Genomic DNA, 19708 nt, shown 5'->3' on the forward strand with positions numbered 1-19708 from the left:
CCAGAAGGGAAATGGAAATGCATTCAACACACACATACTCGTACGCTTATAAAAAAAGGAAAGAAGGAACGAAGAAATTTTAATCCACAACGGACTCCTATGTGTGTGTGTGTGTGTGTGTGTGTGTGACATACCCCCCTCTCCCGTCTTAGGGTGTGGGAAAGTGAGTGCCAGTGTGTGTGTGTGTGTGTGTGTGTGTGTGTGTCATGGATACACACATTTCGTGAATGCCGCCCAAGGTGACCAGCCAAGGATGGAGAAAGCAACACCACCACCACCACTGAAATCACCAAGGAGCGGCGGCTATCACGGTCGCAGCCAGCTACCTGCTCCTGCAGGATTCGAAAGGCGGATGTTGCATGCCGCGGCTGATCGGGCGTGGAATGTGTGGAAACAGGTGTCCTTGAACAAACAACACAAGGGAAATCCGGAATATGAAGATAGCTCTGAGACGTTGACATTTTCGCACACAAATCAGAATCCAGATAAGGCAGGAATACTTAGTGCTCCACGAGTGAAGCTTGAGAAATGTTTACGAGTCGGAAGTAATATAAATAAATATATATTCCCCATAAATCAATGTCCCAGCGAGCTGAACAACTTCAGAGTGCAAAAACTCTTCAGAATCCATTCGGAAGTTGCCTTCGAATATCCCCATGGAACGTTCTACCGTTCTGATAGATTTGTTTCTGGAACTTGTTCTACCTTCGACTCCCCAGTGTCAAAGGGAAATCGCTGAAGCTATCGCTGAAGCCAGTGGAATGGAATGTGAGCGAATCAACAGCGAGGCGAGGAACGACAGCAACGGCAACGGCAACGGCAACGGCGGAGAATGTGAAACAAGCGCTGAGATACAGATACAAAACACTTATTTTTAATTTCGATGAATCACCGTTGGTTTGGTTTTGGTTTTGGCTTTGGTTCGGGTTCGGTTCGGTGCGGATCGGTTGGTTGGTTGGGGGGCTAAAACGAAATTCAGCGACGTCGCCGATGACTGCATGGCTCGTTGGAGCCCAGGCCGACGGTAGACAGCAAGGGGGGTGCACAGGGTGCGGGTGCGGGGGAGCAGATCAGAGCACAGCACAGAACACCGTGACAAAGGAGAGAGATAGAGAGAGAGAGAGAGAGACCAGAGGAGTAGAAGCGAAAACGCGGCACAAAGCAAACTAAAAGAATGCACAAAGAGCTGACGATGATCGCGGCGGCGGGGCACTGGAAACGAATCGAAACGAAACGTAACGAAAAAGCGTTCAAAACACTGGTGGAATATGTCCCCGACCGAGAACTAGAGCTAGATGCTCTAGATGCTAGAACCAAGTGACATTCCATAGCGTAGATTTCCCTAGATCCAGGAAACGGCTAAGGCAATCGTCGGCCCTCTCCGCTTTTAGACAGGCAGACTTTGTCTGGGAATGTTGCATATGAACTAGCCTCCCTCCCTCCCTATGTATGGAAATTCGATACGCCTTGATAGCCGAGTAAAAGCAAACCCGATCCTCCCCCTGCGTTCAGCCACATCACGTGCTCTAGACATGTGCCACGGGGAGGGACGAGGGACAGAGATCTAGCTGGTGGCTGGGTAACTGACGCTTAAAAGGAAACGCTAAACTTTTCGCCTGTGCTCTCCCTTCTGCCAGCATCCTTTTGTTCGTGAAGAAGAAAGAGCAGCGGAAGTGCTTTGTCGCCATTTGATGTGACAACGACTTCCGGCTCGGCTCGGCTGGGCTGAGCTTGGGCCTGACCTGACCTGAGACTGGCCGGGACTTGACTTGGAGTTGGACTTGGACTTGGCACAAATATTGATTATTTAATATGGCGTGCCATATGGACGGCTGTGGGGGTGAACTAATGCAGGGGTTGGGACGAAGGGAGCTCCGGGGTTAGTCGACCAACAACGGTGCACATCAAAGGCTTCGCTTCATCAAAGTTCTTGTGGCAGTACGTGGCTTTTTTCAGCCTTTGTTGTTGCTGCTGCTGCTGCTGCTGGTGTCGTCATTTGCATTTTGGCGGGTTCCCAGTGGCACGGGAACGATGAGAATCGAGCGAAGGTCTCTCGCAAAATTGATTGTGCGGCAACCTGGGAAAGACCTTTGCATATGCATGTCAAGAGTTGTCCAGCACTTGGCCATTGTTGTTGTTGTTGCTGCTGCAAGTTGTTGCTGCTGTTGCATGTTGCCTGTGTTTGCTTCTCTCTCTCTCTGGCCTGCTTGGCCTGTTGCTTGGCTTGGCTTGGCTTGGCTTCGGTGGCACAGCCTGGTGCTTTCTGTGTCAGCCACCTGCCTGATCCGCCTTAGGATCTTTGCGACCCGTTTCAGTGCTCCCCTCCCCTCCCCACCCCTCCCTGACTCTGTGCGAGTTAATTGCAAACGCTGGGGTATCAGCCACGCCCCGAGATGCATATTAAAATGTGTTGCAATAAATGCGAAAAATGCATAAATAAATAAATAAATAAAACCGCAGGACAGACCGAGGCTGGCATGTCCGTCGCACTTCCGTTTTTCCCGCAAAATGGGAGCTGAACCATTTTCTGAATAATCTGCCAACGAAATTTGAGATGCTCTTGCCTCTATGTTCAAGGGGGAAACCAAAACACCAAGCACAAATCCAGGATAAGCTGAAACTGCAGTCCCGATGGTTGCAGGTTAATTGTTGCATTAACCATTCCCGTAGTGTAGTGTATTCTTCCCCGTCCCGAATTCTGCATTAAAAACGGCAACAAAATCAAATGTAACCAAATCATTATCCGCAGCCGCACCAAAATTATGTGCGTGCAACAAAAATGCAATCGAAATCGGAATTGCAGATGGGCCTTGTTCTTGTTGTTGGTTGATGGAGTCGTCGCTGCTGCTGCTGCTGTTGCTGTTGCCATTGCCATTGCAGCTGTACAGTACATGGTCGGAATATATTGTATATGCTTAATGGTGGGCGGTGGGGCGGCTCTGCTGGGTGGCGTTGGATGCATTTTGGGGGTTGCATTCGTTGGCGGCGGACAGGAAACTTGATAAGTTGGCCTGTACAAAGGAAATGCATGAAATGTGCATGGAATGCGCATTCCCTTTTGTGTCTGCCTGAGTGTGTATGTGTGTGGGTCTCTGTGTGTGCCGTGTGCAATTTCAAACGCATAGATAGTAGATAGATAATTGTAATATTTCACTGGCATCCGACTGCAGCCCCGCAAAAGTAGGCAACGATAATCCTGGATTATCTTTTGGGTTTCATTAAATTACAATTATTGCACAGAAGTTGTTTAGGCTTTGGCAAATATTTAATAACTATTTTGAATATGAGAAATATTTGCAAGTAATTGTTTCACCTGCATGGGCAAAGGGTCAAAACCGATCCGTTGCATCCGTTGTATTTTGAAATATATTTCAAGCTCATTCAGCGCTCACTCGAGAGATATTCAGCAGCCCCCACAACGCACACAACACACTCAGTTAAGCAACCCACACAGCCAGAGAGCGAGAGAGCTGCTCTCTCACTGCCTCTGCCTCTGCCGCTGCTCTTGTGCTCTCTCTCTCTCTCTGTTGCCTTCCCACCACTGTATAACAGAAGACGCTCGGGTGGGGGGGCCGAGCCACGTTCGCGCCAGCAAGTCGCACATTGGCCTGCGCCTCGCTGCTCCGCCCGAACAATTGAAAACTTGCTCGGGCGCATCGCCCCAGCAAGTCGGCAGTTTGCCGCCAATGGCTGGCGTGCTCGGCTTTACCCTGTCCATTTTGGTGGCGGACGCGCCATAAAGTACCGAGTTCTTTTATCTGCCGCCTGCGTGCAGTGAATTTCGTCGATTTCTGCGCACTTGATGGTGCGTCGCGCCAGCAAGTATGGGGAAATGTCAAACGCCCAGCGACGTGGCGTTGAATACGCTACTTGATGGCTCCCTCAAATGGGCGCTGCAGCCCCGCAACGAACCCCGCCGAGCTCCACGAGCAACGGAGCTGTAGCTGTGGCTATAGCTGGAGCTGCCTGGCCTGCCTCTGTCTCCGTCTCTGTCGCTGTCTCTGCCTGGCTGGCTGGTCGGGTCGCTCGTCTTGCCTTGCCTTGCCTTGCCTTGCCATGCCTTTGCCTTCAGCCGCGTTGCTGCTGCCAGGGCTGGGCTGGTGTGGCTTTTCTGTAATTCTTTCGCTTGTTCTGTGTGTGGAGAGGCAACTCTTATCGCCTGTACAGATGTACAAACCCCCCCGAATATCATATTTAATTTACGTTGTTGCCCCACCAGATAAGGAAAACTTTCTTGATCGCAGATACGGACAAAAGTGACCCATTTATGTCGGCGCAGCTGGATTGCCCAAGATCTTACCATCAGGATGAATGTCTGCCATCCCTGGCACTCTCACTCACTCACACACTGCCTGTGTGTTGTCGCAGCAAGTATTTTTCTTTCTTGGACTTGGACATACGAGCATAGCGTTCGTCCGTGAATTTTCTTCCCCACTGCCGTTTGGGGCATATACAGGGTGCACCCGTGGTGGGCTTTAGCCCACGATCGTGAGTCGCCGCTGCTTCAGCTCCTGCTCCCCCCGAAGTGCTTCTTCCATCCAAATGGGCCCCAAGGTTGGGTCGCGTCTCTCTGCAAAAAGCAACACAAAATGTTACTCTGTTGTTTTTTCTTCTCTCTCTTGAATTGTGCTTGTGGCCCTGTATTCCCAAATATATGCTTAGAGGAGCGTATCTGTGTGTCGGTCTCTCTGTGTGCCTGTGTGTGCGTGCAAGTGTGCGAGAGTTTAAGCTTAAAGCTATTGTACACTTGGTGTGTCGTGTCTGCCTCCCTTGCTCCTCCTCCCTCCTCCCTGCCCCCTCCGCACCAAGCATTCATTCCCCTCTCACCCTCCCATGTCCCCCTTCTCGGGTTGCCGTTGCCGTTGCCGTTGCTGTTTCTCTGCCCCCTCCACCCATTCTTCTTTTTGGCGTTGCCTTCGTTGCCGTTGCCGTTGCCGTCGTAGTCATCGTCGTCCTCGTCGGCCTGTCGCTGTCCTTACAGGGAGCAAGCAGCCAGGCAGCCAACGCCATCCAGCGAGGCGGGCTGGAGTAGTTTAGAGGAAAAAGCTGCCCAAACCGAGGAGGGAATACTCTGCCAGGAATAACAACCAGGAAGAGGTTGTTCCTTTCGACTTCTTTCTGCTGCAAGCCCAAAGTGCACACCAAAGTGTAGTTCTCCCCTTGATTTGCAGTGTATTCCGCTGATGTTGCCTTTGCTGTTGCCAGTGTCGCCATCACCATCACCATCGTAGTCATCGCAGCCAGCTGCCTTTGCCTTTGCCTTTGCCTCTAACTCTGCCCCTGACTCAGCCTCTTGTCCTGTCCCTGTCCCTGTCCCTGACTGTCTCTGGTCCTACGCTTTGCCAACGCATTTTTGTTTTGTTTAGAGCGCAAGTTATGCGGGCGCCAAGGAGGAGTAGCACGCAGCGCGCGAAGATGGATGGAGCTGGGGGCTGGAGCTGGGGGCATGCTTCTTGGTGTGCAGGCAGCTCACCCCGACACATGCCGACAGGTATCGAAAAATGTTGCCCAAAATGCAGCTGAGCTCCAGCACCATCTCCGGCACTAGCTTTAATGCTCCAGCAGCTTGAACTTTTCTCCTGCCTGGACGCAGCATGCAGCATGCGGCATGCATCATCACCCGCAATTCTTCAACTTCAGAATAAAAGTAAAGAAATGGCAGCAGGCAGAAGGAAACTCCTGGAGTTTGGTTGGCAAAAGTTTCGCTTTAAGCTGACTTCACCTGACGTCAGGCAGCACGCCGGAAGAGCCAGCCAAGCACTCACACCACCTCCAGCCCATGGCCCACCCCATTCGAGCTGAGTCCTGCCACCCTGCCACACGCACCTTTACACATTTTTCCACTTCCTTTTCATTTCTCCACTGGGCTGCGACTACGGCTCCAGCGCCTGCTGCCTGCTGCCAGCTGCCCGGGGCCCAAGTTCTGGTCCGGATCCGGGTCTGGGGCAAATGAAAAATTGCACACGCGGGAATTTGATTTTAACATGAGAAATAAACACAATGAAGCTCTGACGACCCAGCCCCGCTGCTGGCAGGCGTTGTGGGGCGTTCTCTGGGTTCTGGGCTCTGGGTTCTGGGTTCTGGGCTGGTGACACTGCGATTGTCATACATTTTTGTCGTTCTCTTTTATCTTTCTGCTGTTCTTTGGGCAACTTTAATGTGAAACTTTAATCAATGAAAGGAACGAGAAATTGCAGGCAGTACTGATGTGCTCTGATTTAATCCATTCCTTGACTCATTTCTGGCTGCAAATCTTACGCTTGAGTTTGAATCATTTATTTGCACATTGAATTTGGCAATGTGCAAACGATTTCTTCGGCACATATTCCATGCGTGCTGTGGCACATTCGAGGCAGATAAGCGAAGCAGCGGCGACACTTCTACCCCTCTGCCGCACAATCCTTTTGCCATCGAGCAACCCCTTTGTCGCATTCCTTGCCTAATGCTGGAATTTCAATTTTAAAGACTAAACTTGATTACCGAGAGAGAGAGAGAGAGCGGGAGAGCGGGAGACTGACTACCAGGGGTTGGGTTGGCCCTCGCTGGGGGTAGGTAGGGTGGCTACATAGTTCCCCATTGTCTCTCGCATGAGTCGCCTTCAAGTTACTTTTAAGGATCAAAGTGACATAAGTTTTGCTTTGCTTTGGCCCAAGCCCCCCACCCCTCCAATCTTTGTCTTCGTCTTTGGCTCCAATTTATTTTATGCCAACAAAAAAGTTTTTTAATGTAATTAAAATGGATAATGCCTAAAGAGTGTTTAAACCTAGAGCTATCGCAGCCCAAACTCTCTCTCTGCCTCTCTTCCTCTCTCAAGTATCCTTCGCGGCTATCTAGCACAGATACACACCCGCACCCGCACCAGGACCCGCACCCTCCTCCAACACTCCTCTGATACTGACACAGGCACACGTGCGCGTTGTGCCATAAAGTGCTCAAGTTACTTGCTGGGATTACCCACATGCACACACACCCCACACCCACCCCTTGCACTGTGGAGCTATACAGAAGTTTTTGGAGTCCGTTCTGCAGACGAACCTCTGGGCCGGACCACAGCGCGTATGCGTTATATTGAAGTCCGGGTCCAGGAACAGGCCCAGAGTTCCGGCTGCAAGGAGTTTAACATTTTCCAATTGCTGCAACTTTTGTTAGCTGCTAGAGAAAAACCAAATTTCCCGAACTACACACAAGGACGTGGAAATGGCAGAAAGGGAACAGGATGTGCGGACGGTCGCACAGATGAGGCGGAAGCACGGGCAAACAAACGGATAAGAAGGAGGCCAGCGACAGAGGAGGCGCAAGCAAGGAGCAGCGAACAAACGAATGAAACAGAACCCAAGAATGAAACGAAACGTACAGGGAGGAAGATAAGCGCACAGAGTGCGGCGCTGATAACGCAGGTCCTGTGCCGCCTGGGGGAGGCCACACTGGGTGGCAGCATGTTGTAGTGGGAGCCTGGGCCTGGGCCTCGTGAATTTTAACATTTTAGAGAAAATGCGAACGGGAACATTTCGAACGTCAGGCTAGAATGTTTGAAACGAATTGTGTGAGGGCTGTGTGGCACGCAGAGGAGGCGGAGAAGGAGTAGGAATCCCTCTCTCTCTCTCTCTCTCTCTCTCTCTGTAGTAGCTGTGCTGGAACGAAACAATTTGTAATTTATTTGCGAAGCGTGCGATGTGCGCTGTGCGAAAAGTTGAGGCAGCTGCCAAAGGCGTAGCCCTCGTCCTCGTTGGGGAGAGACAGTCAGTGGCTTCAGCTTCAGCCTGAAACTGAAACTGAAACTCGACTGAGACCCAAACTAAAGCTGAGAGCACGCGTAAGCAGATACGCAGATGATGTGCCACCGCCACCCCGTCCTTATGTTCTCCCCCACGCTGCCACACATAGCCATAGACAAAGGTAACGCGTGGGCGGTCCCCTGGTCCTGCTGTGTCTTTGAGTGGAACGATGGTGGATTCTATTCTATGTACTGGCATCCATCCACAACCCCAGCAACCCCTCGTGTGCTGCCTCTTTAAAGAACTTTAAACTGGGCATGGGCAAACCCAACCCAAATCCATCCATCCAGCCAGGTGCTAGCTATAAAATTATGTGATAATTTCCAGACAATTCCCCCAGCCAGGCAAAACGACGGTTATCTAGTAGCATTTTTTGTTGAAATTTATTTAATGTATTTTATAATGCTTTAAAATTGAATGCTTTACAACTTGAATTTAAGTTTTTTAACTAACTTTGAAAGTTCGGTTGCAAGTGGGTGTGTGTGTATCTATGATTGGATTTGTGTGTGTTTGTGTCTTTGCTTCTTGTTTGACCATTTTGTAAGCATATCAGTTAGTTATAAACTTTTTTGTATAAGTGTTTAATGCTGCAAAGTTCATCTTACTGGAAGTTAAGCTCTCCTCCAGCTCTCAGTACGGGTCCGGCAGTATATTCGAGTGTGCTGTGTGTGTGGGCTAAATAATCTATCTCAAAATGCAAATATCAAGCACATTATAAACCATTATATCCATTATCCAATATTTAATATAATCGTTCATATCAAAATTCATCGTTTATCGTTTACTAATTGTAGGTATTGGTTATGGTTACGGTTTATGGTATTGGTGGAGGGTGGAGAGCTGCTTTGGTGCTCTCTCTGCCAAGTACAAAAGTTCTTGTTATTCGTTGGAGTATTTATCTATTGTTTGCTCGGGCTTGCTGCTGGAAACGGAACAGAACGGGCACCTGTGGAAGTGGTGTGTGTTTGCCTTTTGTGGTAACTATTAATCAGTCTTGTATACAAACGAATTAAAATTATCAAATTGTCTATTCAGCCAATCTACGCGTGTGGCTGGGCATTAACAAAAACCATTTTGTGGGAGGACTTGGGCTTGGATTTGGATTTGGATTTGTCATCGTTACAGTATCGTTCTAAACAGTGTGATTAGCTTTCGTTAAATCATATTTTAATTGAAAACTTATAGCATAAACGATAGATATTCGTATTTTTTAAAAATATACATTACAGACCATGCATTCAGCGGTAATAAATTAGGTTTTAGAATTACAATACAATACGAGGCAGACAAGGGACAGGCAGGAGAGGATACCCTCCTGTTGGCTCATCTGTTGGTAGAATATATACAGGGTAGCGCACATTCGAAGCGGCTGCAGAGAGAGAGAGACGTATAAATGCGTGCTTCTTGTCCCGCTCTGTGCTCGCTGGACGAAGCCAGGTGCGGGAGCGTCTTCGAACGTTGCCTAATACTCAATAACTTATAGTTCGATTTCGATTTACAATTGTTTCTGGGCCTAACAGTTAGAATTTACAATTTGTTACTTGTACACTTAGACGAGGGGACGTGGGATTGGGGAATCGCCTGGGGAATCGTGGCGCACAATATCAAAAGGTAGCACGGGCTCGGGACCTGGCCTCCAAAATTAACTCCGGCTGTCGTTGCTCTCGCTGAAGCTCTGCTCGCTGGACTCACGCCGGCTGCTCACCGGCTTCGCCTTGTACTCTGTGATGAAGACGGTGACCGAATTGACGGTCACCTCGCGCGTCTGCGCCGTCGAGCGATCAACGTTCTTCAAGCGGGCCGGGTATCGTTTATGCCTTTGCCTGTCGTGTCCACTTCCGTGCCGTGAACTGGAGGCGGATTTGCCGTTGGGCATGTTTCCGCTGGCTCCTGGCAGTGTGGCTGCCTGCTGCGCGACTAGCGCCGAGTTGAGGCGAGGCTTTCGTGTGGAGGTACCTAGGTGGTGTGGGGGCGGGGGGAGAGAGAGTGGAGAACATTATCAATGCAGCAAAGAAAACAAATTACGCGCACAGCGAACGATTATTTTGCCGTCCTTCACGGGTAATTGAAATGTGACGCAGCAGCCGCTGTGGTCGCACACGAAATCGAGGTCACTCACCTTTCCTCACGTCACACATGCGGCACTTGAACGCCTCGGCCGAGTTCCTGTACGTGCAGACGCTGCAGTCCCAAAAGTTGTCTTCAATCACTTTCGCTTGGCGCTTTTGTCGTCGCACGGGCGATGATTTCTTGTCCATAATAGTGAAAACTGCCCTGTGGTGGGGGAAGTGAGCGAAATGCAGCTGGGCTGAATTTTCCTTTTCCACCGTTGTTGTTGTTGCTGCCGATTTTGCTTTTGCTTTTGCCTCTACCTCTGCCCGTGCTTCTGCTGCTGCTGCTGCTGATGTTGTGGCTGCCAAAACGCAGCGCAAATGCTGGCAATTTTGGGGTGCAGCCTACTGGCACACACGCACAACTGGCTTAGAAGCGTTGCTTAATGTCTACCAACACACATTAGTTGCTTAATTGGATCTTAATCGGAGGTTTATTGTTGTGAAAAAAACTTTCTGCAATACAGTGTGCCCGCGGATTTATCGATCAAATATACCGCCTGACCCTCAGAAATATACCAAAATATACGTTTTAATTTCAAAATATAGCGTATATCATAAACAATTTTCCATGAGATTCATATTCTGGGTTATTTTATCATCTAGTTAGGATTCTCTGTTGCACCATAATTTTATCTGATTTATCAAAATTCTTCAAAATATCACTCACTATATCGATGTATCGACTGAGGAATAATTGTGAGCAAAGGATGGCCTCATCTGGCAGCACTCACGTGGTGTGGTATATTTTGTCGATAACGCCGCGGTCACGCTGGGAAACATTTGAAACCGTTGCAAATAGCGTAAATGTCGGCGAGTAAAAAATATAAATGGAAACAGTTGTCAATGGCAGAGTCCCCTCCACTCTGCCTCGATCATTAAGGGTCATAACATTTCAAGCTCAAGTCCAAATTCCTTGCTTTATTATTGTTTTGCATAAAGAGTATACGAGTATTATACATTATTGGAGGCTAGGCAGCATCATGGTGACGATGCACGTCGACCTTCGCCAACACTGTGCTCCATGGACCCATCGAGAGCAGCAAGAAGGTAAGCGGCGGTGGCGTTGGCTTTTGTTTAAGGTTAATAATATATTCATATGCAAATATGTATGTTCTAGGCAAACAGCTGAGATAGCAGCTCCTGTTTGTGTTAGGTACCACCAGATCACATCTCGTCATAGTCTTATCTTCACTTCAGTCCACCACTGGGACTGTATGCGCCGAGGAACGTGTTGCACTTGCGACAGTAGTGGTTCCCAGTGCGGCAACTGTTCATGCAGTAGGGCACGAAGCAGGCAAAACAGCACCAACTAATTGAAGAGAGGAATGTTCAGCACACTGTCGGGAGTTCACGAGATTTGTTTGTGGTACTCACCCCACCAGACACAGCAGTCCCGCACCCAAATGCGTGCGAGAATTGGCGGTGTGCGTCATGCGTGTTGTCTTCTGTGCACCACAGGCCGGGCAGAGTACGCGGCAGGGATTTGGACCCAAGTTCAGTGTTTCTGCAATTAAACAGCAATGACGTCAGAGATAGTTAGACCCAAGCCAAGCAATTACTTACCCGTTTGGACAACTGTGGCTGCTGGTTGCTCATACTCGTAGACCACTTGCGGCGGCTGGGGCTGTTGTGGCGTGATTACTGCAATTGCTGGAACAGTCACTGCGCTGGTTGGTCTGCCTATTGCCACATCGTATGATGGCGGAGCCTCCACGGGCACATGCTCCGGCCCAAACGATTCCCTTGTTGGCCTCGCTGACGTCGGCGATGGTGCGCTGGGCGTGTTGAAATCCACTTGCGGATAGAGCATGGCCCGCTTCTGATCCATTGCCGTTGTCGTCGAAGTGCGAAGTTCAGCTTTCGATTTTTGTTTGCAACTAAAACAGATTCAAGTTCTTCCTCTACCACTACGTGTGTATATGTACATGTATATGTATGTGTATGTGTGTGTGTATTTGTAATCCCTTGTTGGGGTTTTTGTTTACTGTGCAAATTCGCTCTGTTCGTCTCCTCCGTTCCGTTTCGCTCTCAGCTGGCTACTGGCTTCTGCCTACAGATTCAAGTTTTGGCTTAGATCGTTCGCTCTGCTCCACAGAGTGAGCTTAAAAGCTTTCGCAGGTAGAGCGGAGCAGAGCAGAGCAGAGCAGAGCGAGAGATTGGGCAACCTTTTCGGCAACACAAATATCTCTGTAATTGTACGAGTCGAGTTTTGTGTTTGGCCAAAAGCTCTATCCAACGGTGAGTCGGGGGAGTGGGGGAGTGGATGTGTGCCCAACCTATCTCAAGTAAATCGTACAGTAAACGTACAGGTCAAAGACCAACAACAGTTTATTATCTAGGTGCAGATGGAAACAGATAAAAGAAGCCCAAATCCGGATCTCATTTACGCTGGTAGGTGCCCAGGTAGTGGTCGCACATGCCACAGTTGTGAGTGGTGTTCATGCAACTGGCAATGCAGTAAGGCAGGCACACACAGCAGTACAGTCTGTAAAGGGAGGCAGATTGGATTAAAGAAGCTAAAGAAGAACAGACACTCCCCTGGCATTACTCACTGGAACAAACACAGCACCAGGGCTATTAGATGTGTGCGTGAGTTGGGCCGATAGGAGACGCGGGTGCGCGCATAATTGTGGCAGTACGGACACTGTATGTCCATGGGCTCCGGTCCGTAGATGGAGCCAGGAACCACCACCACTGTATGCCGCACTGTAGCTGGAGCTGCACCTGGAGCTGGAGCTGGAGTCGCTGCTGGGCCCGTGGTGAGCGCTGGCGAGGCTGTGGCCTGATCGTAGCTCGGCGGTGATCGTGGTGTTGTCAGCAGCTGCTGATGCTCGGCCAGCGCATCTCCTGCCGTGCCCTTCTGCATCTCCAGTGGTGCGGCTGGATAAACGGGTTCCATAGTATCGATTTTCCTGGGCGTTAATGGGACAAATGACTCGTCGGTGCGCGTCAATGGCAATGGAACGCACCGAAAAAATTGTTGGCTAGCATATCGCAGAGTTCTTATCAATTAAAGCCGTTTCAGTGGTGGAAAAGCTTTCTGGCCCGATTGTTTACACTAGCAGTGGGTGTGTGTGTGTGTGGGGGGGGGAAAGAAATTGTGTTCGTCTGTCGACACCCAGTCAAAAATGTTCGCACACAATGCTATGCGATGGATGATGTGATCGGATTGGATTGGTTTCTGGATTCGATTCGATTTGGTTTGTTTATTCGGAATGTGTATCGTTGCTGCTGCTGCTGCTAGTCGCTGTTGTAGACGCCCACAAACTTGTTGCAGTTGCCGCAGAAGTGATTCGCATTCATGCAACTGGTGGCGCAGTAGGGCAGACAGGCGAAACACCAGAGGCTGCTTACGTGGACCACACTTAGAGATTAGATAACACCGAGAGGAGATCGCAGATCTTACCCAATGAGGCAGAGCAGGGCGGCCATGCAGTGGGTGCGCACACTGGGCGCATATTCGACACGGGTCAGCTTCTGGACATGGCAGTGGGGACAGGTGATGAAGCTGGCATCGGGACCCACCGGCAGAGCAGCTTGATCTGAAAGCAATCGGCGGAGTCTGAGTCCGGCTTGTACAGGGAAACAGCTGCTGCTGCGGACACTTACGTTGAATGATCACCACGGGCGGTGGCTGTGCACCCTGGAGCTGCACTCGGACGGGCACTGGTCCCGTGACATGTACGGCCTGCTCGTAGCTCGGTGGCTGTGGCTGTGGCTGCGGCGGGTACGGATAGCCACCTGCTCCAGGTTGCGGCGGGTACGGGTAGCCAACGGTTCCAGGCTGCGGCTGGTTGTACTGCATTTCCGCTTGATGGTCGACAGAGAACTGACTTCAAGTCGCTCGCGCTTTCGGGCCACAACTTTACGTAGAGCTTTTGGCACAAAAGCTTACTTGGCCGTTAGCTTTCTTGGCCTGTAGCTGTAGCACCTCGCCCCCCCCCCCCTTTATAAGGCAGAAACAACAAGTGGATGGAAATAAGTTTGAAGAACTCGGAATAATATTTGATCGTAATTCAATATTTGTTTGTGAGTACATAATGGGTATATAGATAGGTATATAATATGTGTGTTTTTTTCTTCTATTCCTTTAACATATCTTTATGACATCCATCCAGCCACAGGATCGGCAAATGTGTCCCTGCTTGTACATGCCCGCTGGAATGTATGGTCGACAGAAGCATAATTCACTGCAAGTTAAGTATATAATGTACATATGTAGCACATAGAGCATAATTATATGTATATGCCGTTTGCTTACACCAAATTCTTCTTCAGTTTCTTCCACTGCGAGCGACTGGTGCGAATTTCCAACCTCACAGCCGTCGACTTGCACCGCGGACAGCACTCGATGGGAATGCGATGATACTTGTGGTGGATCATCCGGTACTTGCCCATCCTGGCGGCCAGCACATTGGCTCGTATCTCCTTCTTCAGATTCTCACGCCAGTCCACGAACAACGCAACAAGTGACGCCGGGCCGTACTGGGGCAGCAATTTGAACGGCATTCGAGCACCCTGATGCAATAGCAGCTCTGTGAAGGCTCAGCCCAAATATAGAACTCTGCGTGGGGGTTAGCCCTGGATGCGCCCGGTATCCACCCGAAATCCCACGCAGCTTTTCGTGCGCTTATCAGCGGCTGCAGATGGGCCTTTGAATGCACGAATGGATGCACTTCTCCGCAGTCTCAAGCAGCAGAACAGACGTCACACAGGGAACTGAGCCCTGGACCACCGACCATAAACTCCAAAGTTTTGTATGTATGTGTGCAACATGCAGTCCGTGTGCAACATGTGCAACAATGTTGCCATAAGCTCCACTAACAGGTTAGCTTTTCATCCCGGGATTTTGGGTATATATTAGCTATATGTAAAGCATTTACATATATTTATGTACACATGTCTCTGTGCATGCATTTATTTTGTGGGAAATGTCTGTGGGGATTTCCATATCAAATATGAGTCGAAATTCCTCAGTCAAATATGAGTCGGAAAAACGAACTCTTTAACTCTGCAAATTATTCTTAATTGAATACTCTTAATTTGATCAAAATCACTATAAAAGCGTGCCAAAGTACAGAAAGAAAGATGCCAATCAAAGTGCAGACGAGTGCATCCTCCCATTTCACAATTCCCACACCATCTGGTTGCAGCTATAGGAAATATTCAGTCAAAGAAGGAACTGGAGGCAGAACGAAAATTAGCAACTAAAACATTTGATTTATTCTTTTTGGCATATTTATATACTCATTGGATAAATGTATGCTGCAATCCACGATAATTCCGCGATACGCAACATGTGGCTGATGACTTCTGATGCAACAGTTCTGTCAACTTGTGTCCCAATGCAACAGTTCTCTCAACATTTCTGCGCAAGAATGGAGACACCAGTTGCGGAAAGCTTTGCCAGCGCTTCTCTCTCTCTCCTGAATGTGAGCATTTTCGGTGGCCCTACAGCCATGTCTACTTAAACTTATCATAGCAACTCCCAAAACTAATAGCCATCTTTCAGTAGTATAATTTCAGTTTTACGCTTCGATCCGTGTAGTCGTTTTGCATTCATAGCTGCATCTCTTGGGGGATCTGGATGAGGAGCTACGCCAGCCGCACGACCGGCACTTGTACACCGATTTGTAGCGAAATCGAAAGCAACTGAGGGGACCCCTGCCATACAGTGAATACAGTGAATAATCTATGAATGCATACGAATACTCACGCTAGTGTAGAACGCAGTTTGTGCCACCAGCTTTGACTCGTGTGGCCCTGGCCCACCATTGGGGCTGCATCGCAGTGCGGGCAGCTGTCGTCGGCGCAGCTCTCTTCCGGTGCAGGCTCTGGCGGTGGACCCGAACCCGTCGGAGCTTCCGGCGGCTGTGTGAGACTCTTGTAGACTTCTTGAGAGCGCATTTTGCCTGCAGGTCTTTTCCGAGCAAACATCGCGTCGCTACTGAGGCTGCAGCCAGCCTCCGGTCCGGCGTCTTTCCATTTTAATCTCAGTTTCCATTCAAGTCCCCAAAGCCGCGATACCGAGAAGTGTCGGGCGCTCTGCTGATAAGGCTTGACTTGCAATTGGAATGTGATTGTTTTATTCATAATTAGGTGCAAACATATATATATTTGTATACAAAAACACATACGTACATATGTACATATGCATGTGTGTAAGAATATCCTCTCGCGGCCCTGCTAGTTATTGTAGGAGCCCACGTAGGCACCGCACCTGGTGCAAGTGTGCTTGGCCGTCTGGCAGGAGTCGTTGCAGTACGGAATGCAGAAGCAGCAGATGCCCCTGCCAAGAGAGGGACTCGATTAGTCCGTGGGTAAATGTTACTTCGATTGAGCAAGGCGCTACCTACCCCAACAGGCAAATGCCGACCGCCAGCAGATGCGTCTTGGTGTTGGGCTCAAAAGTGACGGCCGTATTCCTGCGGGCACCACAGCTCGGGCATGTGGCCATGGACGGCCTATCGCCCAGCACATTGGGCGCTGCACAACAAACGGGAATGAAGTTAGAAGTCATTCTCGAGGAATCCTCAAGGAATAGTCTCACCCTGCATTATGACAGGAGCCGGCTGCTGGACAACCACCTGCGGGGGAAGTGCACGGCTAAAAGTTTGGTCGTATTCCGGTGGAGCTGTGGAGGGCTTATCGTCCATGATTCTGCTGCTGCTCTGTGTGGCTACTGTTTCCGTTTGATGTGTGAAGCGTTCGATGTCAGTCACGAAACTGATTTCCTCAATCGCCGTCGTTGCAGTCCCACGGAGGGCCGCGTCAAATCGGATTTCACAAGAGGAAAGTTGTGCTTGTGTGTGTGGCATAGGGAATTTGCATGTGCATGAGGAAGTGTGAGGGTGCTGTTTTGCTTTGTTTTAATGAGCCAAAGATTAGCTGGAAGCCTTTCCCAGAAACCGATTGCACCGACTGCAGTAATGGTCCACGCTCTGGCAGCTCTTCAGGCAGTACGGCAGCGGCACCAGGCAGAGCAAGCTGAAAGCACAGAGAGGCAGAGGCAGAAGGATAACGGTGCCTTCCGTTTGCCGTTGCCCAACACTCACCCCGTCAGACAGAGAGCAAAGGCAAAGGCATGCGTGTGCTTGGTCACGCGCGCCTCCAAACGGGACTCCATCGAGCAACGGCAATGCGGACAGCACAGGATTTGGGCAACAGGTCCCAGCCCCCGCTGTGCCTCAGCTGCAATCGGATTAATTGCAACACCGCCACAGAGTCCCAGCAACATGCACTCACCATTGATCACAAGAACAGAATTTGGCAGCGTTCCTCCCGAATGCACTGGGAGTACAGGCTTCGGCGGCACCAAATAGGGGCAGGCTGTAGGCTTGAGATCCACGTCCATGGCTGAGTATTCCAGCAGGAGCTTGGCCAGCCTCGCTTTATAACCGACAGACACGTGTCCCCCCCACCCCGTGCCCCTGCTGACCATGACGAAGAACCCGCCATTAGCCACTAATTTCCAACCATTGGGAGGCACTCCAACCAAATTAATTGTTTCCCACATGCACACAGGGAGCGAGAGAGAGGGAGAGCAGGAAGAGGACATGGGCGTAGGCAAGAATTCACCCACGAGCTTTAAATCTCTATTCAAGCTGATAATATTTATTGGTGATTGCAGTGCTGTGTGCCAAAAATATGCTCAAACTTGCACTGAAATATTTAGATAGACATCACGCAACAAATGTTGCGGAAACATACTTTAAAGCTGTAGCAAGAGGAGCGGCGGAGTGCTCAACGTTCGTAGGATCCAATGTAGGCGTTGCAGGAGGGGCAGTAGTGTGCCGTGTTGCGAGCACACTCAGTGCAGTACAGGCAGCAGGCGCAGGGAAAGAGACTAAGAGAAGGATGATGATGCTTGGGTTTAGCTTTAGGTTCAATGGATTGTACGCCGTTCGCCGGCACTTACCAGGTCAGACACATGATCAGCGCTATCAGATGCGTCTTGGTCGAGGCCTTTGGCTCGGTGCGTGTGGTCACGTTCTGCTGGCAGCTGGGGCAGATCAGGCTGCTGGGCTCCGGGCCGACGGGTGAGGACATGTTGCTGGCTGTGGACTGACAGACAGACAGAGCCAACTGATTATTGATTTCGCTGCAGCAGCGACGACCTTGAGTCCCGTGGGGACGACAACTACTCGCTCGCGTGCCACTGAAGTTGCACATGAAACATGAATTAGTTGCCGAACTCCCCCCCCCCAGAGACCACCCAGAGCACCCCCAATGGAAATTATAATTGCATAGCAGCGACACATGGGCGAGCGACCTTATCTCTGCGTTAATTTTGTTCAACTCTAAAGCCATTTTTGAGCGCCAGTCGTGACTTCCTGTGATGTCATGCAGATACTGGAGACCCTTTCGTCTGCTCTGCTACCCATTGGATGCCGTCATTCTATTCATCTGCCGGACAAGACTAGGCGCTGGTAACGTTGGCAATTTTGTTTGCCTTTCCCTCCCAAAATCAACAGCAACAAGAAACAACCATCGTTATTATCATCATTAGGCTGAGCTTAGGGTGTGTCTGGCCACACTTTGGTCTGGCCCCCTTGGTTCAGTTACACTTGTTAGAGCCAAAGGCAACACCTCATCTTTGGTCCAATTGAACTGAATTCCGGCAGAGATTTTGCACACGGCATCTATGAGGAGATGTTGCAATACTCACTATCTTCTTTATCCAAACACTCAAGTGTAGACTTTTAGGAGTAGAAATAACCCGAAACTGGTAGCCGCCAAAATGGAAATGATTTGAAATTGGCAATTGGGAAAATTGCCCGCAATGGCAGCAGCTATGTTGCAGCAACAATGTTGCCCGAGTCAAAGCAACAACAACAACGAATGGCGATTTAGTTTCGGGATTTCGCGTAATGGAATCCGTTTCGCTTGCAAAGCAAAGCATTTGTTTTGTTTATTTATTTTTTCGCTTACTGTATGCAGAAATATGACTCCGTTTATGCCATCTAGCGTCGAGTATGACAGATCAAATGTCAGTATGTATACGAATATACTTATGTATGTTTATGATTATGTTTGCACACAAGTCGATTGTGTGCATTGTGTCCACTGGTCCAGAGGATTTCCTTAGAATGAGCCCAGGCAGGCGTTGCAGTTGGGGCAGAATTGGCTGGTCTTGTAGCAGCAGTTGCAGCAACAGGGAACGCAGACGCAGGGCCAGCAGCTAACGGGAAACAAAAGGCACAATTTGTGTTTATTCAGCACGATCGGCTATTACTCATCACCGCTCTTGGTGTTTGTGTGTGTGTGTGTACTTACAAAAAGAGGCAGAGCAGCCCTGCCAGGCAATAGGTTTTGCCCGTGGGATGGAAGTCGGTGCGCACACGGATACGGGCATTGCACTTGGGGCACACCATGCCCTGACCCGGGGCCTCAACTACAACAGTGGTGGTGTGGTGCACCACCTGCGAAGGCGGTGCCACCTGTGGCTGTAGCATCTGCAGCGGCGGCATTGGCTGTGGTGCATACTGATTCATTTCGGTATGCGGTGGAGCCGTTGCCTCGTCCATGTACGCTGGTGGCGATCCCAGCTTGCTGTAATCTGCCATTTGTGTGCTCGAACAACTGCGCTGGATACTCGAAAGAACTGTAAAAGCTCGCGGAACTGTAATTGCCGCAAAGTCTTAACGATAACGGAGTGTATTGTCTTCCTCTTCTACTGCATGCAAATGCAAAACACAACGCGAATAGAGTCCAAAAGCGACTGAAAAACAATCGTTGAACGAGGAGGAATGCGCAAAGTGCGAAATTATGCCGACGATCGACTGGGCTTATCGATAGGCCTATCGGTAGAGATGTGTC

The 19708-nt window shown here is 49.8% G+C and overlaps 9 protein-coding genes across 11 annotated transcripts; all 9 read right to left on the reverse strand.

Annotated features, from left to right (window-relative positions):
- Nucleotides 1-8920: 8920 nt before the first annotated feature.
- Nucleotides 8921-10352, reverse strand: LOC117592088 (YY1-associated factor 2). The gene is made up of 2 exons (XM_034285604.1): nucleotides 9895-10352; nucleotides 8921-9731 (listed from the first exon to the last, which is right to left on the reverse strand). The coding sequence occupies exons 1-2, from the start codon at nucleotides 10031-10033 to the stop codon at nucleotides 9418-9420; spliced, it is 453 nt and encodes a 150-aa protein (XP_034141495.1). The 5' UTR covers nucleotides 10034-10352; the 3' UTR covers nucleotides 8921-9417.
- A 435-nt stretch (nucleotides 10353-10787) lies between these two features.
- LOC117592086 (lipopolysaccharide-induced tumor necrosis factor-alpha factor homolog) lies at nucleotides 10788-11932 on the reverse strand. The gene is made up of 3 exons (XM_034285601.1): nucleotides 11453-11932; nucleotides 11264-11393; nucleotides 10788-11198 (listed from the first exon to the last, which is right to left on the reverse strand). Exons 1-3 carry the CDS (start codon nucleotides 11715-11717, stop codon nucleotides 11078-11080), a joined length of 516 nt encoding a protein of 171 aa, XP_034141492.1. The 5' UTR covers nucleotides 11718-11932; the 3' UTR covers nucleotides 10788-11077.
- A 261-nt stretch (nucleotides 11933-12193) lies between these two features.
- Nucleotides 12194-12812, reverse strand: LOC117592089 (lipopolysaccharide-induced tumor necrosis factor-alpha factor homolog). Its single transcript, XM_034285605.1, has 2 exons — nucleotides 12442-12812; nucleotides 12194-12374 (listed from the first exon to the last, which is right to left on the reverse strand). Exons 1-2 carry the CDS (start codon nucleotides 12786-12788, stop codon nucleotides 12269-12271), a joined length of 453 nt encoding a protein of 150 aa, XP_034141496.1. The 5' UTR covers nucleotides 12789-12812; the 3' UTR covers nucleotides 12194-12268.
- On the reverse strand, nucleotides 12802-13721 carry LOC117592091 (lipopolysaccharide-induced tumor necrosis factor-alpha factor homolog). 2 transcript variants are annotated; one of them, XM_034285608.1, is made up of 4 exons: nucleotides 13681-13709; nucleotides 13499-13647; nucleotides 13296-13431; nucleotides 12802-13235 (listed from the first exon to the last, which is right to left on the reverse strand). In XM_034285608.1, exons 1-4 carry the CDS (start codon nucleotides 13692-13694, stop codon nucleotides 13130-13132), a joined length of 405 nt encoding a protein of 134 aa, XP_034141499.1. In that variant the 5' UTR covers nucleotides 13695-13709; the 3' UTR covers nucleotides 12802-13129. The 2 variants fall into 2 exon arrangements, with proteins under 2 accessions (XP_034141499.1, XP_034141498.1); XM_034285607.1 differs by having other exon boundaries at nucleotides 13499-13721.
- Nucleotides 13722-13868: 147 nt separating this feature from the next.
- On the reverse strand, nucleotides 13869-14623 carry LOC117592097. Its single transcript, XM_034285614.1, has 2 exons — nucleotides 14151-14623; nucleotides 13869-14079 (listed from the first exon to the last, which is right to left on the reverse strand). Exons 1-2 carry the CDS (start codon nucleotides 14396-14398, stop codon nucleotides 13980-13982), a joined length of 348 nt encoding a protein of 115 aa, XP_034141505.1. The 5' UTR covers nucleotides 14399-14623; the 3' UTR covers nucleotides 13869-13979.
- A 761-nt stretch (nucleotides 14624-15384) lies between these two features.
- On the reverse strand, nucleotides 15385-15863 carry LOC117592085. Of its 2 annotated transcripts, none has more exons than XM_034285600.1 (2): nucleotides 15606-15863; nucleotides 15385-15541 (listed from the first exon to the last, which is right to left on the reverse strand). In XM_034285600.1, the coding sequence occupies exons 1-2, from the start codon at nucleotides 15824-15826 to the stop codon at nucleotides 15418-15420; spliced, it is 345 nt and encodes a 114-aa protein (XP_034141491.1). In that variant the 5' UTR covers nucleotides 15827-15863; the 3' UTR covers nucleotides 15385-15417. The 2 variants fall into 2 exon arrangements, with proteins under 2 accessions (XP_034141491.1, XP_034141489.1); XM_034285598.1 differs by having other exon boundaries at nucleotides 15385-15553.
- Nucleotides 15864-15952: 89 nt separating this feature from the next.
- LOC117592098 (lipopolysaccharide-induced tumor necrosis factor-alpha factor homolog) lies at nucleotides 15953-16604 on the reverse strand. Its single transcript, XM_034285615.1, has 3 exons — nucleotides 16440-16604; nucleotides 16246-16375; nucleotides 15953-16178 (listed from the first exon to the last, which is right to left on the reverse strand). The coding sequence occupies exons 1-3, from the start codon at nucleotides 16543-16545 to the stop codon at nucleotides 16076-16078; spliced, it is 339 nt and encodes a 112-aa protein (XP_034141506.1). The 5' UTR covers nucleotides 16546-16604; the 3' UTR covers nucleotides 15953-16075.
- A 903-nt stretch (nucleotides 16605-17507) lies between these two features.
- On the reverse strand, nucleotides 17508-18667 carry LOC117592099 (lipopolysaccharide-induced tumor necrosis factor-alpha factor homolog). The gene is made up of 3 exons (XM_034285616.1): nucleotides 18558-18667; nucleotides 17808-17953; nucleotides 17508-17735 (listed from the first exon to the last, which is right to left on the reverse strand). The coding sequence occupies exons 2-3, from the start codon at nucleotides 17936-17938 to the stop codon at nucleotides 17633-17635; spliced, it is 234 nt and encodes a 77-aa protein (XP_034141507.1). The 5' UTR covers nucleotides 17939-17953; nucleotides 18558-18667; the 3' UTR covers nucleotides 17508-17632.
- A 100-nt stretch (nucleotides 18668-18767) lies between these two features.
- LOC117592094 (lipopolysaccharide-induced tumor necrosis factor-alpha factor homolog) lies at nucleotides 18768-19600 on the reverse strand. The gene is made up of 2 exons (XM_034285610.1): nucleotides 19166-19600; nucleotides 18768-19070 (listed from the first exon to the last, which is right to left on the reverse strand). Exons 1-2 carry the CDS (start codon nucleotides 19453-19455, stop codon nucleotides 18974-18976), a joined length of 387 nt encoding a protein of 128 aa, XP_034141501.1. The 5' UTR covers nucleotides 19456-19600; the 3' UTR covers nucleotides 18768-18973.
- Between the last annotated feature and the right edge of the window lie 108 nt (nucleotides 19601-19708).

The sequence above is a fragment of the Drosophila guanche genome, unplaced genomic scaffold (genome assembly GCF_900245975.1).
Source record: "Drosophila guanche unplaced genomic scaffold, DGUA_6, whole genome shotgun sequence".
Classification (NCBI taxonomy): Eukaryota; Metazoa; Arthropoda; class Insecta; order Diptera; family Drosophilidae; genus Drosophila; species Drosophila guanche.

What these genes read in the sequence shown, in the direction of transcription:
- LOC117592085 (XM_034285598.1), bottom strand. Translation starts at nt 15,826, where the DNA reads ATGTTTGCTCGGAAAAGACCTGCAGGCAAAATGCGCTCTCAAGAAGTC. An exon ending in AAACTGCGTTCTACACTAGC is followed by an intron (nt 15,554 to 15,605) that starts GTGAGTATTCGT and finishes ACTGTATGGCAG; the next exon opens with GGGTCCCCTCAGTTGCTTTC.
- LOC117592094 (XM_034285610.1), bottom strand. Translation starts at nt 19,455, where the DNA reads ATGGCAGATTACAGCAAGCTGGGATCGCCACCAGCGTACATGGACGAG. An exon ending in GGGCTGCTCTGCCTCTTTTT is followed by an intron (nt 19,071 to 19,165) that starts GTAAGTACACAC and finishes GTTTCCCGTTAG; the next exon opens with CTGCTGGCCCTGCGTCTGCG.
- LOC117592088 (XM_034285604.1), bottom strand. Translation starts at nt 10,033, where the DNA reads ATGGACAAGAAATCATCGCCCGTGCGACGACAAAAGCGCCAAGCGAAA. An exon ending in CATGTGTGACGTGAGGAAAG is followed by an intron (nt 9,732 to 9,894) that starts GTGAGTGACCTC and finishes CACACCACCTAG; the next exon opens with GTACCTCCACACGAAAGCCT.
- LOC117592091 (XM_034285607.1), bottom strand. Translation starts at nt 13,694, where the DNA reads ATGCAGTACAACCAGCCGCAGCCTGGAACCGTTGGCTACCCGTACCCG. An exon ending in GCCCGTGGTGATCATTCAAC is followed by an intron (nt 13,432 to 13,498) that starts GTAAGTGTCCGC and finishes GATTGCTTTCAG; the next exon opens with ATCAAGCTGCTCTGCCGGTG. An exon ending in GCCCTGCTCTGCCTCATTGG is followed by an intron (nt 13,236 to 13,295) that starts GTAAGATCTGCG and finishes CCACGTAAGCAG; the next exon opens with CCTCTGGTGTTTCGCCTGTC.
- LOC117592086 (XM_034285601.1), bottom strand. Translation starts at nt 11,717, where the DNA reads ATGGATCAGAAGCGGGCCATGCTCTATCCGCAAGTGGATTTCAACACG. An exon ending in AGCCACAGTTGTCCAAACGG is followed by an intron (nt 11,394 to 11,452) that starts GTAAGTAATTGC and finishes GTTTAATTGCAG; the next exon opens with AAACACTGAACTTGGGTCCA. An exon ending in GGACTGCTGTGTCTGGTGGG is followed by an intron (nt 11,199 to 11,263) that starts GTGAGTACCACA and finishes CTCTTCAATTAG; the next exon opens with TTGGTGCTGTTTTGCCTGCT.
- LOC117592098 (XM_034285615.1), bottom strand. Translation starts at nt 16,545, where the DNA reads ATGGACGATAAGCCCTCCACAGCTCCACCGGAATACGACCAAACTTTT. An exon ending in GGCTCCTGTCATAATGCAGG is followed by an intron (nt 16,376 to 16,439) that starts GTGAGACTATTC and finishes TTTGTTGTGCAG; the next exon opens with CGCCCAATGTGCTGGGCGAT. An exon ending in GTCGGCATTTGCCTGTTGGG is followed by an intron (nt 16,179 to 16,245) that starts GTAGGTAGCGCC and finishes CTCTCTTGGCAG; the next exon opens with GGGCATCTGCTGCTTCTGCA.
- LOC117592089 (XM_034285605.1), bottom strand. Translation starts at nt 12,788, where the DNA reads ATGGAACCCGTTTATCCAGCCGCACCACTGGAGATGCAGAAGGGCACG. An exon ending in CTGGTGCTGTGTTTGTTCCA is followed by an intron (nt 12,375 to 12,441) that starts GTGAGTAATGCC and finishes CTCCCTTTACAG; the next exon opens with ACTGTACTGCTGTGTGTGCC.
- LOC117592097 (XM_034285614.1), bottom strand. Translation starts at nt 14,398, where the DNA reads ATGCCGTTCAAATTGCTGCCCCAGTACGGCCCGGCGTCACTTGTTGCG. An exon ending in AAACTGAAGAAGAATTTGGT is followed by an intron (nt 14,080 to 14,150) that starts GTAAGCAAACGG and finishes CTTAACTTGCAG; the next exon opens with TGAATTATGCTTCTGTCGAC.
- LOC117592099 (XM_034285616.1), bottom strand. Translation starts at nt 17,938, where the DNA reads ATGTCCTCACCCGTCGGCCCGGAGCCCAGCAGCCTGATCTGCCCCAGC. An exon ending in CTGATCATGTGTCTGACCTG is followed by an intron (nt 17,736 to 17,807) that starts GTAAGTGCCGGC and finishes TCCTTCTCTTAG; the next exon opens with TCTCTTTCCCTGCGCCTGCT.